Source organism: Bos javanicus, chromosome X (assembly GCF_032452875.1).
Source record: "Bos javanicus breed banteng chromosome X, ARS-OSU_banteng_1.0, whole genome shotgun sequence".
NCBI lineage: Eukaryota > Metazoa > Chordata > Mammalia > Artiodactyla > Bovidae > Bos > Bos javanicus.
In genome coordinates this window covers 23,133,056-23,151,328 of record NC_083897.1, presented here as the reverse complement: position 1 = coordinate 23,151,328, position 18,273 = coordinate 23,133,056, and the positions used below count along the sequence as shown (strand labels likewise).

At 43.2% G+C, this 18,273-nt stretch overlaps 1 protein-coding gene across 1 annotated transcript in view; it reads right to left on the bottom strand.

The window, feature by feature from the left end:
- Positions 1 to 6,668: 6,668 nt before the first annotated feature.
- Positions 6,669 to 18,273, bottom strand: part of F9 (coagulation factor IX) — a 33,865-nt gene continuing 22,260 nt past the window's right edge. The window contains exons 7-8 of the mRNA XM_061408512.1: positions 10,688 to 10,802; positions 6,669 to 8,491 (exon numbers count right to left, since the gene is read on the bottom strand). Coding sequence (XP_061264496.1) covers positions 7,944 to 8,491; positions 10,688 to 10,802 — 663 coding nt within the window. The 3' untranslated portion in view covers positions 6,669 to 7,943. The remainder of the gene's footprint in view (positions 8,492 to 10,687; positions 10,803 to 18,273) is intronic.

Below are 18,273 nucleotides of genomic sequence, written 5' to 3'. Positions count from 1 at the left end.
TGTTTATTTATTTTTTAATTTCTATTGCCTGGAGGGAGTGACCTAAGAAAACATTGGTATGATTTGTCAGAGAATAGAAAACTCCTTTCCTTTCATTTATAGGTGATACACTAAAGACACCATAATTATTTTGAGTTACTTGCTTACCTTCACTTTTGTCATAACGTTGTAATAAATAAAGAAAATGAGCTCAATGATAGACAAAATACCATAGAACAAAGAAAACCCAGAAACAGAGTCTTATATGTATGTTATTTGCTGTATTGATGGATGTAGCATTGCATGTGGGGAAATGAGAGACAGTTTAATACATAGTGCTAGGAAAGTTGTAAAAGCATGTTTACTTGTAGCCTTGCTTCTCTGAGAGAAACAGAGACATCTAACCAGACCTAGGGTAAAATATTTTGCTCAAAAAGTTTCTTTACCCAGATCTGTAGGATGGCAGTACATGAGGTTTCAGGGGTTAGATAGCCATAGTTGTGAGAGGGTATTTCCACACACTGAAAAAAATCTGCTTCCATTTGATGAAGACCAAGGAAAGCTGGAAAGCATCTAGATACCCACAGTTGTTTTATGAACTGTTGATTTTGCAAAGGGCTCTTAGCTGGGTTTGCTAGACTTAATCTTTTCCACAGCCCATTAGGGAGTTAGAACTTATGCATTAATATAGAAAGAGAATCAAAACCTATCACATTGGTTTGGTTGGGTTGTTTTAGTTGTTTTAATGACTATCCCATCACATATTCAGCTATTTCTTTTGGCCTTTAAATTTGTTTTTAGCTTTTTTGAGGAAGCACCAGCAGTGAACTGCTTAATCAAACATGTAATTCATCTTCAAGAACTCCCTGAAAATTAAAATGTGTGTTCAAGTTTTTATTTATGCATTGGCTGAGGAATAAGTATTGGGCTGACCAGAAAGTTTGTTCAAATTTTTCTGTAAGAACTTAAGGAAAAACTTGAACGAACTTTATGGCCAACCCAATATTATTGTTGACATTTCCACAGTTACATATGAATCTCACAATATACAGTATGTAGTTGTTATAAAAGACTTCCCAACTTCTAGGCTATGGTATTCTCTTAAGAAGAGAGAAAATTTCAGAGTATATTTTTGAAAGTATAAGAGAGTATGAGAAATGCTCCACTTGAAGAGAAATTAGGTCAGTGATTTTGTTTGAGGTTTAGTCAGAAATCAATCCAGTTTCACTTAACAGACTTTCTCTGAGAAAAATGCTTGTTATTAGTAGGTATTAGAACACAGGAATGGTCTTCCCTTAGGAGCAGTAGACTCCAGAGTGCTCAGTGAATCAAGTCTCAAGCAATTAATTGTCAAAACAAGTCATTTTTATTACATTTCAGTACACTTACCCTTTGTTGATTTGGGATGATCAGTTTGTAGTTGGTCTTATGGGGTCTGCTCAAGGACAGCAAGCAAACCAACCAACCAATGTTACAGATAAAACTAAACCCTTAATATCATTCAAAAGGAAATTAATAGAAGTGACAATTGGATTTTTTTTTTTAATTCTCTTTAGTTCAAAATGTATTTTCTATGTTAAAGCTCAAGACATAACTCAAGTCTAAAATTTTCCTTTAATAGAGTCACAGATGTAGAGAGCAAACTTAGGGTTACCAAGGGTGAAAGGGGGGAATGGGATAAACTGGGAGATAGAGATTGACATATATATACACTAATTATGTGTAAAATAAGTAACCAATAAGAACCTGCTGTATAGCACAGGGAACTCTACTCAATACTCTTTAATGGCCTATATGAGCTATATGGGAATAGAATCTTAAAAAGAGGATATATGCATATGTATAACTGATTCACTTTGCTTACTAACAACATTGTAAGGCAAGTATACTCCAGTAAAAATTAATTTAAAAATTTTAAAAGTTTTCCCTTGTACTTGATGAGAGGCTACCTTTTAATCGTTGATCACCTCATTTCACATATGTGAATTCACCATTAAATTCTGAAGTAAATGTATACAAAATAGGACTAATAATGTGTATTGAGAACAGCCCATGAAGCTGGACTTTGTGAAAAAGGTAAATGAAACTTTCCTTAAGCCCAAAGCAAATAAAATGTACACTGTTTCAAAGATACGTTTCGTCTAAGTATTCATGAGATAGACTCACTAACTCAGTTACTCCCAATATAACCAAACAAACAAAACTCAGGCTGGAGAATAAATTAAAACATCATAATAGAAAAGAGGAGCAGGGTAGAGTGAAAATCAGAAAGATCTGAAGCATGAAAAGAACGTGATGTGCTGAGAATTATCTTAGTGAATATTTTTTTTATCTCAGTTTGATAGTGAATGTGCTCTTTTACATGGCAAGCTACAAGAACAAATAAAATAAGTGAACTTTAACTTCTCAACCATAACAAAAATGACTTGGAAAAATCCTAGTGGATGTTTTGGAATCTAATATTAGAAGCTAAAGTGGTCTCTTTACTGACCTTGGGGAAGACAAAGCTACACTTATAGATTTAGAGCTAGTTTCAAAATACCTGAATTCAATGCAAAATAGCCATTTTACATATGAGAATTTGTAGCTTTAAAATCTGCTTGTGTTCCTCAAAATACCAAGTGTTGGAAAGGATGTGAAACAAGAACTCCTACATGATGTTACTGGCACATAAATTGGTACAACCCTTTGATGAACAGTTTGCTAATACCAAATAAAGTTGAAGTAAATGCTGTATAGCTTAGCAATTCCACTCTGAAGTATCTACCCCTGGGAAACACTGACACATGTGCTCAAGGAGCTCAAGACTATAACCACGGGCCTAAGGCTAATCTGTTTTACATTTCCTAGAAAGTAATGATACCGCCTCTCATAATCCTTGGAAGGACATGAATGTAGGCATTCTATTTATCTGTCTCTTTTTCTATGGCATATTCCCTGTGTTCAGGGTGAATTTCTCATTCTTACCCTAGATGACTGTGTTTTGCTTTGATGTGGTCAGTAATAGGTTGTTTTTCTGCCATTTCATTTATCCATTGGTTCATTAATTTAACAAGCATGCACTGAGTTTCTCGGGGCTTCCCAGGTGGCGCTAGTGGTCAAGAACCCGCCTGCCAATGCAGGAGACAAGAGATAGGACTTCGATCCCTACGTCAGGAAGATCCCCTGGAGGAGGGCATGGCAACCCACTTCAGTATTCTTGCCTGGAGAATCCCCATGGGTAGTCCATAGGGTTGTAGAGTTGGACATGACTGAAGTGACAATGTGCTGTTTCTCAGAGACCTAGTGTATTCTTAATTTGGCTACTTACTTTCGAGCTGAGTTTTAATATCGTGAAAATGCATGCTTATTTTTGTCATATATTCCAAGAGGAAAACAGATTTTTATATACAGATCTTCACTAAAGCATGTCATGTGTAAATCCTGGGACCCTTTTAGCTTTATGAGGTCAACACCTGAGCCACTACATGATTATTGATTTGCAGAAGCTATCTACGACAGCATGCTGGAAGCATCAGCAAGTTTTTATAGATTAGGATCTCATATTTAACATTGCGAAGAAGCAACGTTTTGAAAAGAAGTCCTTGGAATCAGGAATATCCCTGTGCCTATTTCCATCCTTCTCTAATCAAGAGGTAACTCTCTGGGACAGGGTAGGGATCAGGATGGGGGGAAAAAGAGGTCAGTCTCCTACCAGGGTGAAATGATCTGGCCAGGAGTTCAAAATATTACTTTCATTCTGTGACAGGTCCTCAGCTCTGTTCTAGAAGCAATTGCCTCTTTATCTATAACAAAGTTTCTGCCTGCTGTTTTTCCCTTCTGATAACCTTATCCCTACTAGAGGCTGAAATTAACTGGAAATCTCTAGGCAAGCCATAACCCCACAGACACAGTGGAAACAGTCTACCTTGAAAGTACTCTTTGAGAAAATGAGTAATCTGGATACTTGGCTTGGTTGGAAAGGACAGGGGTCCCAGGCCAAGTTTTTTGCCTGCTGTAACTTCAGCAGTCTCCATAGTTTCCAGAACATGATTTTTGTGGCTTTAACCATGAGATCCCCCACCCCCCACCCCCAGTTTTTATTTTGTATTAATCCACTGACCCTAACATTCTTTTTTTAATCCTGAGATTTGTAAATGGCATCAGCCTCAGATTCAAAAAGAGCCCTGAGTGCTTTGCTCAGACAGGCCTGTCAGCTGCTGAAGTCTGTTTCCCTTGTCACCCAGGACTGTATGGCATTGTTAGCACCCCAGCTTCGGCTGGCTTTTGAAGCCTTCCTTCAGCTTTCAAACAACAACTTCTGCAGTAGCCTGCTGTCTTGGCGTGCTGCCTATGTTTTACCCCACACGGTTGCAATCAATCGAGCTGAAATGTTTCCGGGATGACTGTGTGCCAGATGACAGTGATCAACTTGCTGTGGAAGTCAAATGTCACACCTGGTAGGCCCAGTTCTCTCAGCTTGGCTAAAAGCCAGACACCAGCACTGCAGGTTCACTCCACAGGTGCTACCCTGAGTCCAGGACTGCGGTTCCAGTTTGTTATTGGACGGCCACTTTGCCTTCCCTGCTGCCCGATGGTCTTGTTGATTTGGTCACTTGTTTGTCAATTAGAGCATCACTAATAAGAATTTCAGGCAGTGTTCAGTCCCAGGTTTGCTGAAAGGGTTTCCACCAATGCAGAATGCCCCCCGCTGCCCTAAAAACACAGACAAAGCTCTAATTGAAAGCACTTCCATGTGCTTTTCACATGTGGAAAGTACTTCCACATGTGAAGTGGAAGACCTGGGTCTGGCCTTATCTTGGCCTCAATTTCCTCATCTGTTAAATGGACAGAGTGATTTGGATGGTGTCTAAGGGCCCTTGCAGCTCCGACTTTCTTAGATTGGACTGTCAGCTTTCAGAAGTGGTTTAAGAATTATAATTAAGCAATTTTGTGAACTGGTCTGTCACAGTTCAGTAAAGTAAAGGAGAAAACCTTTCTCCCTTGGCAGAGAAAATTGGACATTTTGTTCCTGTCACCATTTAGCAACTAATATTCAAAAGAACCCAAAACAATCATACTTAAACAGCAACTTGAAATGACTGCACTACATTAACACACTTTTCTCCACTCAGCAAGAGTTCTATTTTAACCTGTCACTTCCAATATTGCAGCAGCATGTTTCAGCCCATTTAGACTAAGTAACTACAGCGATTTTGAAAGCATTAATCATTCTTATATGGCGACTGTAAATGCTCTAGGTAGAATCTAGCGAGGGCCTGGCTCCAAAGCTCTTAGGTGGGCTTAAAGGCCCCAAATGTTTACTGGCAGCAACATGCCTCAGGTGGCTCTTAAAGAATGCAGTCATTTTTGAACTCAGGGGATAAAAGACTGTGGCTCGAGACTGGTGGGCCCAGGAGCTCCTCCCTCTGCCACAGGGAAGACCAATCACAGGAAGTGTAAGACCACGTCCCCATTGCTCTCTTTGTAAAGGGTGGTCTCCATGGCAACAAGGCCAGTGGCTCTCTTTCACTGATCACAGAGCGCTGGGGCTACAGACCTTGCTTCCTTCAAATGTGAAGTAACGCGTTTCCATACATGAATCAGTGTCCTACTGAAACCTAAGGTGGATAATCACAGTGTCTCCTCTCTCCTTTAGCCAACAATAAGCCAAATTGATTTCTTTTGTTTGTTCATGAAACCTTAATGGTAGGCATTATTTTTATTTAAGTTTGGCCTCTTCTGATACTCAATACAAGAGTAATTCCTATTGTGGGATAAACATGGATTCAGATTTAGCTAACATTTACTGAGGAACTATTGTGTAGTTGCATAGTAGACAACAAGGCAATTCACATACATTATTTTAGTTAACTCACAAACTATATAAATGTGAACTCAAATGTAATAAACACTATTGGAGGTTGGCATATAGTAATCACTCCTTGAATATTTATTGACTAAAAGAATGGAAGAACGTGAACTCACTGACTATCACAAGGTCAACAAGGGCCCTTGGAGAGCATCCTGTCAAACTCTATCATTACATAATGCAGAAGTCAAGGCACAAAATGTAGAGTGACTAGGACTTCCCTGGTGGTCTAGTGGCTAAGACTCTGTGCTCCCGATGCAGGAGACATGGGTTTGATCCCTGGTCAGGGAGTAAGACTTCACATGCTGCAACTAAGACCTGGCACAGCCAAGTAAATAAAAATCTCTTTTTAAAATGTGGAATGACTTATCCAAGGCCATATTCACAAATATTTAGACTCAATTCTGTTCTGTGTGGATCCAGACCACTGTTCTCACCAGGACACAGCACACACTGCCTCCCATGAAAGCTGCGTGACAACAGAGCATCAAATCTCTGCTGTGTCATATGGCATTTGGATGCATTCTTTTGAGTGTCCTGCCAAATGTAGTATTTAGGAGCCCTTTCTTTGAATGATTCAACAAAAAACACTTTTTGAGGAATTGAAAACTACATTTATTGATATTTGTATTTTAAAAACTCAAGGAAAAGGATTAATGAGAGTAAGTTGAAATAAATCAGCAAGTGTGAGGCCTGGATGGGGGTAACATGTGGGCAGGGGCAGCAGCAGATTGGTTGGGTCAAAGTGGTCCAAAACATGGTGTTGTCAGTAGTTTCGCATGTAATCACATGCAGGGTAAATTATTCACATCAACCAAATTAATGAAAAGCCAAGGTGTGAATCAGAACATCAATTTAATTCACAAAGGGAAATAGTCTAATAGATCAAAATATTGATGTGATTGATTGATATATTGGTTGGTCAATAACCCTCTAGAGAATATAATATAGAAGGCCTAATTATAATAAAAAAAAAAAGTGGTCTGGTGAGCATGGAACCAGCAAAAGGGAGTTTGCTGGCTCATGGGAACGATACATGTCTGTAAGCCTGGTGCAGCCCTCTCCACTGTAGCGATATGCCAGTTGAGGAGGCATGATGCTCGTGTTTTCTGGTCTGAGCAATTTCTTCCTTAGCCATGAACAACACTGGAGACACACCAATGAGTTTTCTTGAAGACACTATTCGCTCTACTTGCAAACTGACTGTCAACTCACCTGGCTATATGTCTGTTTTCTTGGTTATAATAACATGCCCGTTTGCCTTCATGGAACCATGTTTAGTCAAACCTCCATAACAACACAATTACAAGTCCATAGGAAACTACTCTGATGGGTCATTCCTTCCATTATGTATTATTTTAATAATGTGACTGTCTGAGAGGAACTTTTCCTCCAAGATCAGGCACCTTACTTTATCTCTGTGTGATGAAAAGGTTGCCCAAGACCAAACTGAGAGCAAGTCTGGGTTTGATAGGTGCACAGCAATAAAACAGTACAACGCTTCCTTTCCCTCCTTTAATGCCTATGTAGGGAAAAGGGGAGAGAAAGAGAAAAAGTGATTTGGGCATTAGGAGGTGGAAAGGATAAAGGATGCAGGAATAAGGATATTGAAAAAGAAGTAGTGTTTCCCATGACTTTTAATCTCTCAGCTGCTCCTGTGTTCTTCCTGAATGAATGTGGGGCTGGCCTTATGATGGACTAGACCAAGTATCCTGGATACAGATCCAATAAATTTTAACTTGGTGGGGGGATGTTAGAAAGATCTGGCATATGGAATGCTGCTAAGGACAGAGAAGCAGTGAGTTGCTCCGCTGGAGAACTACAATGCCTGATGGGCAGGATGAAGAACTTAACTTCACAATTTGGTCAAGGGCTGGACCTGAAGGAATGGCCACAATTTCCCACCACAGTATGTTTCTCTAGTGATTACATTTTCTTATCTACTTATTCTAGTAAAATATGAAGTCTAGCTAGACTTCTCCCCATAAAGAGAAAAAGGAATATTCATAGAAGGTATACACTCAAATCTAAAGAGATGGGAAAGTGATTAGTTAGTAAAGGACCTTGTCCATGTTCAATTCCAAATATGTCAGCCTTGGAAATACATTTTTCTTTATGTGAGCTTTGTTTTTTCCTTAATCCAGTTGACATACCGGGACACCTTGGTATATATGCCATATTTTCCTTTCATTGCACACTCTTCACCCCAGCTAATAATTCCAGTTAAGAAACTGGTACCTTCCACTTCGGTAACATGGGGTCCCCCACTGTCTCCTTGGCATGAATCTTTACCTCCCTCATGGTAGCCAGCACAGAACATGTGACTGTAGATGCTGAACTTTGTGGATCGAAGACACGTGGCTCGGTCAACAAGTGGAACTTTCAGGTACTGAAGAATTGAGGCTGACCTCCCTCTGTTGAAGACTTTGCCCCAGCCACTCACATAACCATAACCAAATTTAAGGAAGATGTTCGTGTAGTCCCTGTCAGCAATGCAAATAGGGGTTACATAGCTATTTAGCTCTAAGGGTTCATCCAGCTCCAGGAGGGCAATGTCGTGGCTGTACTTATTAATAGATGCGTTGTAGCTGTGGTAAGGAATAGCACGGATCACATTTCGCTTTTGCTCTGTAGGTTCTGGCTTCTCGGTGTTATGCTCACCTATAGAAAATAAATGTCTTTTTGAGCCACAGTCTCTCCCACAAAGAAACACATTTTCCAAGTGTCCATCTAGCATCACTTCCTTGTGGTGGTTTAGTCACTCAGTTGTGTCTGACTCTTGGGACCCCATGGGCTAGAGATCACCAGGCTCCTCTGTACCTGGGACTTCCCAGGCAAGAATACTGTAATGGATTGCCATTTCCTTCTCCAGGGCATCTTCCTGACCCAGGGATCGAACCCCAGTCTCCTGCGCTACAGGCGGTCTTCTGCATTGCAGGTGGATTCTTTACTGACTGAGCCACCAGGGAAGCCCCTGTCCTTAGCTGGCAGCTTATATTCACCCACTGAAAATAAATTTCTCTTCGGTCACATATCACCTTTCACATAAAGAAGCAGATTCTTCAAGTGTCCACTTGGCAGCATTGAATTATCTGCCAATCAAGTGTCAAATACCTTATTCTTGTATTGTTACGATTTTGGTAAAACTTATTTGAGGGCCAATGCATACTTTTCAGAGCAAAAAGCCATTCAGGACCATCAGATAGATGGATCTGTTTACCCATGCTGTTTATAAGTCTCATCCTGTTCACAGGTGATAATGAATTGACTTGTTATGAATTATCTTCAGTTCAGTTCAGTCACTCAGTCATGTCTGTTTGCGACCCCATGGACTGCAGCACATCAGGCTTTCCTGTCCATCACCAACTCCTGGAGCTTGCTCAAACTCATTCCCAATTTCAAGGATTTGGACTGCTTTTTTTGAGTACAGATAATACATTCATTTAGTCATTCATTCAAATGTCAATTGAGGGCAGGTTACAGCTTGTGCCAGGGGTAAGGATACAAGCACCAGTGATATGACATGGCTTTTGCAAAGGCTCAGTCTGGTGGGGAAATGGACACATCAATAGATAAGTATATTTGCACTGAGATGAGTGCTAGTAAAGGTCTGCCAAAAGAATGATGCAGAGGGATTTCCCTGATGGTCCAGTGGTCAAGAGTCCACCTTCCAATGCAGGGGGCTCGAGTTTGATCCCTGGTTGGGGAACTATCTAGGTTGGTCATAACTTCCCTTCCAATAAGTAAGTGTCTTTTAATTTCGTGGCTGCAATCACCATCTGCAGTGATTTTGGAGCCCCCAAAAATAAAGTCTGATGCTGTTTCCACTGTTTCCCCATCTATTTCCCATGAAGTGATGGTACCAGATGCCATGATCTTCGTTTTCTGAATGTTGAGCTTTAAGCCAACTTTTCTACTCTCCTCTTTCACTTTCATCAGAGGCTTTTTAGTTCCTCTTCACTTTCTGCCATAAGGCTGGTGTCATCTGCATATGTGGTGTTGGAGAAGACTCTTGAGAGTCCCTTGGACTGCAAGGAGATCCAACCAGTCCATCCTAAAGGAGATCAGTCCTGGGTGTTCACTGGAAGGACTGGTGCTGAAGCTGAAACTCCAATACTTTGGCGACCTCAGGCGAAGAGTTGACTCATTGGAAAAGACTCTGATGCTGAGAGGGATTGGGGGCAGGAGGAGAAGGGGACGACAGGAGATGAGATGGCTGGATGGCATCACCGACTCGATGGACATGAGTTTGAGTGAACTCCGGGAGTTGGTGATGGACAGGGAGGCCTGGCATGCCATGATTCATGGGGTCGCAAAGAGTCAGACATGACTGAGTGGCTGAACTGAACTGATCTGAACTGGTGAACTAAGATCCCACATGCTGTGTGGTGTGGCCAAAAAATAATAATAAAAAGTAAGGATGGAATAAGTTGGATTTTGAAAAGATGGCCTCTCTACCACTAGTTCAACTTATTCGGCAATGATCTTAATAGACTCTAGTAAAATATGATATGGGCTTCCCTGGTGGCTCAGTCGGTAAAGAATCTGCCTGCAATGCCGGAGACGGGGGTTCAATCCCTGGGTCAGGAAGATTCCCTAGAGAAGGAAATGGTAACCCAGATGCCAGAGACGGGGGTTCAATCCCTGGGTCAGGAAGATTCCCTAGAGAAGGAAATGGCAACCCACTCCAGTATTCTTGCCTGGGAAATCCTGTGGACAGAGGAGCCTGGCAGGCTACAGTCCATGGGTCACAAGAGTTGGACGTGACTTACCGACTAAACCAACACCCAAATGATTTAGCAGTCATATAGAAGATCTAGGGCTGTTGCAAACAATTACCATCCCTTGTTTATTTACCTGCAACAACAGTAATTTTAACACCAGGCTTGATGCAGTGGGCTGCAGTTACAACCCATTTTTCATTAACGATGGAACCTCCACAGAATGCAGCAATTTCACCATGCAAAAGGACCTGTGGAAACAAAATGATGAATCTTACTACATAATATATTTGATCTACAACAACAACAACAAAACACGTGTGCTGTTGAGAGGAGTGAGCAAAAAGTTGGCTTCTAGGTGCTGGCTGAAGTGGAGTGTTTCTGGCAAGTGTCAGTTTTGAAGATGTCTTAGTGTTCCTGGAGCACAATCAAAAAAGCCATTTCTGAAACTGTCTTGAAGAGAATGAGTAGTGATAGCCAGTGAGCAGTGATAGCCAGGGGGAGTGCTAGAAGAGGCAACTAGGAGGAAATAGCTTCTTTGGATGATGTGGGGTCCTTGGATTTCTTTTCCAGGCAAGTCAGGTTCTCTGATAGCATAAATTGCTTCTTGGGGATATGGCTGGTACATTCAGAAACGCATTGACTTGACTCCTGGAGATCAAGTGATTACTGTGTCTCCTGTCCATGCACGAGGAAATCTGCTTGCCATAGAGCATTTGAAAGAAACACTACTGACTTTTCCAGGAGATCTTTTCAAGCCCTTTCTCAACAAGAATGATATGAAATGAGACTTAATGGCTGTGCTATGCCCATTCAGGCAGGGGGCAACAGCCAAACTTGTGCACTCCTTCCGGTCTCCCCCCTACTATCTCCACCTCCCCTCACTGGATCTGTATGCTGCCCTGTCCTAAAAGATCTACTAAGCTATGTTTGATTTGGGGACAGAGATGTTTGAGCACTACCTTGAGCCTGGGTGTGATTAGATAAGAGGCCAATCCATTCTTTCATCTACACATTCATCATATAACCAGAGTGGACTACGGATATTTTCACCACCTCAATGTCTAGATCAACTTGGAGAATTTTCACTTCCTGTGTATGCAAGGGCTTTGGTCCACCTCTTCAGGAAGAAAGCTGGGAAGTGTGAACACTAGAGGGCACACTCAACATTTGGTAAACCCTTTGTGGGTACTGCTGCCCTTTTACTGAAGCACACACAGCCTCAGGCATAAGCCCATTCATAATAAACTAGGAAAAAGGGGTGGCCACTCCTTTCCAGTGTGAGTCTGAGAAGGTCCCTGGGGGCATATTCTAGTGAAGATGCTTTTTGTCCTGAATTCTGTTTATTGAACCCTGGCTAATCCTAGACACTAAAGCACTAGCCTCCCACATGGAGACCTATGGGGCTGACTCATTGCAAGCCTCTGACCCTCTTTTCTAAACACAGGTTTCCCTCTCATTCTAGCTGTCGTTTTTCATGTTGACAAGTAAAAATATAGGAAAACTCACACAACATAATAAACACCAGTTCACCCACTGTCCAGACTCAACAATGATCTTAATTTTTTTTTGAATCTGTCTTGCTCACTATGGACAAATCATTGTGCTAAGTGTTTCATGTACATTTAATACTCACAACACTTTGTGGAGTGACACATCCATACAGATGAGCAAACCGAGGTTTAGACATGCAGTTAGTTAAGATTAGTTAGTGGTGAGGCTTCTAAGCACCCAGTATTTCTCCTAGTGTGCTTGGTGGACCAATTGCATCTGGGGTGCTTATAAAATGCAGCTTTGGGAGCCCACCCAGATTTCATCAGAATATTTCCTGCGTGAGATAGGAGAAAATGCAGATCGCCAGAATATCCTTATGCATAATTAGATTCGAGAAATTCTGTTTCAGAATTTCCATGGCTTGGTGACCTTTATATTTTAAAAGTGATTACTCCAGGAGGAGCTGGCTACATAATTTGCAGGGCTTGTTGCAAAATGAAAATGCAGGTCCCCTTGTTCAAGCTAGGAAAAATTGTCATGGAAGATACTAAAATAAAACAGTTTTGCTTTTTTTCTGTGGTCTCTCACAACCTATCATGGTGTTGTGAATTTACTATTTAAAGTTGGGCTCCCTCATGTGTGGGGTATAGCCACTGGGTGAGCACAGGCACTCACAGGTGCCCAGGGGCACTGAACAGGCATTCACAAATGCAGCTCTCAGCTGCCAGGTCCCCTCTCCCACCAGCCCTGTGCTGGTGCTCTGGTGCCATCTTCCCTTCCCACTGGTTCACTGAAGCCATCAACAGCCAATGGTGACTCCCAGGGGATTTCAACTTGCATGTCAGGATATGTTCAGTTCCTGGAATGAAGGGAGGCAAGAGGTTTGCCCCCGTTACTCCCCCTCCAAATGTGCTAGGACGCATTTCTGGCCATGTGAGATGCCATGTAGTCATGCCCCTTCCTCAAATGGCATAGAGTCTGGGCACCCAGCTTCAACTCTGTGTGCCTATGCTGGAGGAGGATGACAACAGTAGCTGCTGGCAGTGAGGAGGGGGCATATGGCAGTGTGCCAAAGGTTGGCAGTGGCATGGTCATTGGGCGGCTGGGGAAAGGGAAGACAGAGCTAGCCAAGGCACCAGAGGACAGAGGAGAGGGAGGTCAAGAGTCCACCCCTGTGTGGTACTGAGAGGTGAGCCTGCAATGACTTGAGGTTCCAGGTTACCAGAGCATGCGTGCTCCACTGTCTCATTAAACTTGAGTTATAAAACACAAATGCAAAGCATTGAACTACAAATGCGGGACCCTTTGGAAGACAGGGCCCTGCAACTGCACTGGTCACCAGTTCTTGAAACTGGCCCAGACCTCAGGTGAGTATCCTCACCAGGCGAATTTACACAACACTGTTCTTTACTGGGCCTCATGACTACAACTGAATACATCTGCTCAAGTGACAGGAGTTAAGCATTCTTATACAATGATATAATGGTGCTTATCCTCTATATTAGAGGCGAATTGGACATCTCTCAGCTTAATGGGCTAGTTAGGCCAGAGTGAATGATAGCCACAGCCTCAAGCACAGAGACTATGTTGTAGCTAGTCTGATTCCTGCCAAAGACTTGCTGCCTGGAGCTCCTACGCTGTTCTGGTGGATGGCTGAGAAATACAGTTGTGTCCTTTCAAGCCTGAAGAGTGTTTTGGCTTTTTTTTTTTGCCCATTCCTGATTAGTATTAGAAACTTTGGTAAACATCTTTGCCAAGAAAAAGCCCTAAAATACATTTGCATTTAAAAATATTTCAAGTGACTTTGTTTTGGAATGTTTACTTGACTACTTCAGGATCACAGCTATCTAAATGTTAGCTGTTTGGGGATGAGCTGTCTGCATGGCCAAGGACAAGTTCTTACATGACATCACTTTGGAGAACAATCGGAAAAATGGGAAAGCATATGTTCTGAGCAAGGTGTCCGAGTGCTGATTTGTCAAACATTTTAATGTTTGTCATATCCTAACAGGAGCACATTTTCTCTTTCACACACACAGAGATACACACCAAACACACCCACATACATCTGCAAAATACACATTCACATATCTATTGTGATGTTCTTCACTGACAATGCCAGCCTAAAGTAATAGCTGCTCCCCTGTTGTTCCTTTTTTAACCTTTTAACCCAAACTTGACCTTTCTCTGTCATTTCGGTAAACTCTTACTCTCCCTACCTAGCCACCTCTTAACAATTTTTCTTTGTATACTTGTTCTCTTATGTATAAAGAGCAAAACCATTTCTACATGATGTATGGCTTATTAAGCCTACAGGTGTGATTCACCCAGCCCTTGGCCCTACTTCATTTTTCTGAGCACAGAGGGGAGGATCACTTTTGGCTTTTAATGGTTAACTAGACTAGTATTGACATCTGCATTGCAGGCAGATGCTTTACCATCTGAGCCACCAGGGAAACCCAGTCACTGAAATAGACTTCATCAAACCATCCTAAAGAAGAATTCTCTAAATGTTCTGTCCAAAATAGTTTTGTGGGGCCAGATGAGATTACATATGTCATGTTTTCATTTCTGCTAATTGGAACTGTATAATCTGAGCTAAGAAAAATAGAGGATTATCTTTTCAAGTGAAGATATATATATAGTCTTAGGCAGTTCATGTTATATCTTATCTTCCTCCCAATATCCACCCCCACCCACCCACCCACCAGGAGAAAGAGAAAGTTCCGGTGTATACAGATGGTAACTACTTGTTGTCTGCCATGGGGGTGTGTTCTAATCAAATGGAAAGAATTGGGTCTGGGTAGGTACAACCCACTCCAGTATTCTTGCCTGGAGAATCCATCCCATGGACAGAGGAACCTGGTGGGTTACAGTCCACGGGGTCACAAGAGTTGGACACAACTGAGCAACTAAATAACAACAATATAAAGGATTAAAGAAAGCTTAACCACTTGTGAAGAAAGCTGAGAATTAATGCTTTTGAACTGTGGTGTTGGAGAAGACTCTTGAGAGTCCCTTGGACTGCAAGGAGATCCAACCAGTCCATCCTAAAGGAGATCAGTCCTGGATGTTCTTTGGAAGGACTGATGCAAAAGCTGAAACTCCAATACTTTGGCCACCTCATGTGAAGAGTTGACTCATTGGAAAAGACTCTGATGCTGTGAGGGATTGGGGGCAGGAGGAGAAAGGGATGACAGAGGATGAGATGGCTGGATGGCATCACCAACTCAATGGACATGAGTTTGAGTGAACTCTGGGAGTTGGTGATGGACAGGGAGGCCTGGCGTGCTGCCATTCATGGGGTCGCAAAGAGTTGGACACGACTGAGCGACTGAACTGAACTGAACTGAACCATTTGGTTTCCATTTGTATTCTGGTGTTCTCAATCTCACAGAATGATCTTCAAATGATTAAACGTACAATGAAAAGTGAAAGTGTGAGTTTCTCGGTTGTGTCCGACTCTTTGCGACCCCATGGACTGTAGCCTGTTGGGCTCCTCTGTCCATGGGATTCTCCACACAAGAATACTGGAGTGGGTAGCCATTCCCTTCTCCAGGGAATCTTCCCCACCCAGAGATCTAACACAGGTCTCCTGCATTGCAGGCACATTCTTTACCATCTGAGCCATGTAGATCAGCTTAAACATACAATGCTGCTGCTGCTGCTAAGTCGCTTCAGTCGTGTCCGACTCTGTGTGACCCCACAGATGGCAGCCCACCAGGCTCCCCCATCCCTGGGATTCTCCAGGCAAGAACACTGGAGTGGGTTGCCATTTCCTTCTCCAATGCATGAAAGTGAAAAGTGAAAGTGAAGTCGCTCAGTCGTGTCCGACTCCTAGCGACCCCATGGACTGCAGCCCACCAGGCTCCTCGGTCCAAAGGATTTTCCAGGCAAGAGTACTGGAGTGGGGTGCCATTGCCTTCTCCGATACTTATGGCTAATACGGAACCTGAGGCCCATGATAAACCGAAAGAGAAAGACCAGGCACATCCCATCCAGGACAGACAGATCGTAACTCAAAGCAGAAGAGGAGGGTGGAGCTCTTGGGGGCAGGTTCACGCATGCTCAGAATTATTGGCTGGCAGGGTCAAGTGAATAGGACAAAAAGCAAGTGAGATGTTTAGAAAGCTGAAACTCAGTGCTGCTTTCTCCAATTTCTGACTTTTAAGCTGTTGATGAAGGTAGTCTTGTAATATAGGTGTTGCGATTTCCCTGTTTTCTCTAATGTTCACATATTTCATAGCTTCCCTTTGTAGCTCTATGAAATTCGAGTTCTGTTTTAGTCGCTCACCCTACCAAGGATATACCGACTCTAGGAAATAGCCTTTCTGTTCCCATATACTGCAGTCAACCCTCTAGCTTCCTCTCTCGGCTCCTGAGTGGCTCTGCAGAGTACCCGAGTTCTCCAGGGACCCTGAACCCAGAGCTGGGCATCTGGAAGGAAAATGCAGGTAACTGGTCTCACCCCTCTGCTTCTCTCTCAGACCCTCTGTCACTGTGATGCGAGATTAGAGGTCAGAGATCGGTCAAGTCTGCCTGCGCCTTTGACCTTGGGGGTCGGAGGTCAGAGCAGCCGGAAATGCAGGGGGTTCTGGGAAGTGCCTGTGGCCAACCCGCTGCATCTGCAGCGGCTTTGCCTCCAGTGGGCAAGTTGAACCGGAAGCCCTATAATAAGGTAAACATGCACGTGGCCGCTGACAGCCGCGCAAAAGGTGAGCTCGCTTCTTAGGGTCTCAGAGCGGGGGCGGGGGTGGGGGGGTGGCCACGGTCTCTAGCCTGCCCTGTCTCATCTTCCATCAGATGGACCTGGTCCCTCGACCGTCTGGGATGGCCTTGTCCCGCTGCTGCGGTTCTTGGGACAGAGCAGTGCCTCAAGTCAACAATTCGACGAGCATCTGCTCCACCAGATATGCTCCCCAAGCTGCCCGGCTCCCGTGACTGACCCAAGTGGCCGGAACGGCCTTTCTTCACCGGGAACAGGGTCCACCTGCCTGCCTGGAACTTGCATCCATAAATCCTCCAAGAAAAAGTCGTCACCCCCTTGCTCTTGTGGCCCTTCAGCTCTCGCCAGCCAACAGCTCACCTAACCCTTTTCTTGAACAGGTTAGACGTTTCCAGTTCGTTCAAATTATTCGTTCAGATCAGATCAGATCAGTCGCTCAGTCGTGTCCGACTCTTTGCGACCCCATGAATCGCAGCACGCCAGGCTTCCCTGTCCATCACCAACTCCCGGAGTTCACTCAGACTCACGTCCATTGAGTCAGTGATGCCATCCAGCCATCTCATCCTCTGTCGTCCCCTTCTCCTCCTGCCCCCAATCCTTCCCAGTATCAGAGTCTTTTCCAATGAGTCAACTCTTTGCATGAGGTGGCCAAAGTACTGGAGTTTCAGCTTTAGCATCAGTCCTTCCAAAGAAATCCCAGGGCTGATCTCCTTCAGAATGGGCTGGTTGGATCTCCCCGCAGTCCAAGGGACTCTCAAGAGTCTTCTCCAACACCATAGTTCAAAAGCATCAATTCTTTGGTGCTCAGCCTTCTTCATAGTCCAACTCTCACATCCATACATGACCACAGGAAAAACCATAGCCTTGACTAGACGAACCTTTGCTGATAGGAAACTGAACTCCATCTGGGCCTCTTTGCCAGACTACTTCACCCACGTGGTCATGTGATTCCCCATCCCCTTTTACTGACACAGCAGCATTTTGAATCTTTTCTAGGTGGTGTTGCAACTACAGCTGTTGCTTACTTTCTCTTGATGCTTGGCCTTCAGCAGGGGTGTTGCAGTCAGGTCTGCAATCAAATCAGGTATTTCCACCTTGTAGATTAACTGTGAAATGGTGGTAGTTGGCTCATCCATAAATGGGGAGACATTCTGGTTTGTTTTTTTTTTTTACTGTTTTGTCTGTGTCTAAAAGTGAATTTTAATTTTTTTTTTTTAATTTCCATTTGGCTGTGCCGGGTCTTAGTTGCAGCATGCAGAATCTTTAGTTAAGTCATGTGGAATTTAGTTTCCTGACCAAGGATTGAACCTGGGCCCCCTGCATTGGGACTGTGAGTTCTTAATCACTGGACCACCGGGGATGTCCCTAAAAGTGACTTGTATATTCAGTTTATCTCCTGCTTTTGAAACTCAGTCACCATTTGTGAGAAATTGGGTGCAGTGGATGTGGAGAGAGAGCTTCTCTGGTGAGGAAGGAATCAGTGTGAAAGTGTGACAGGGTCT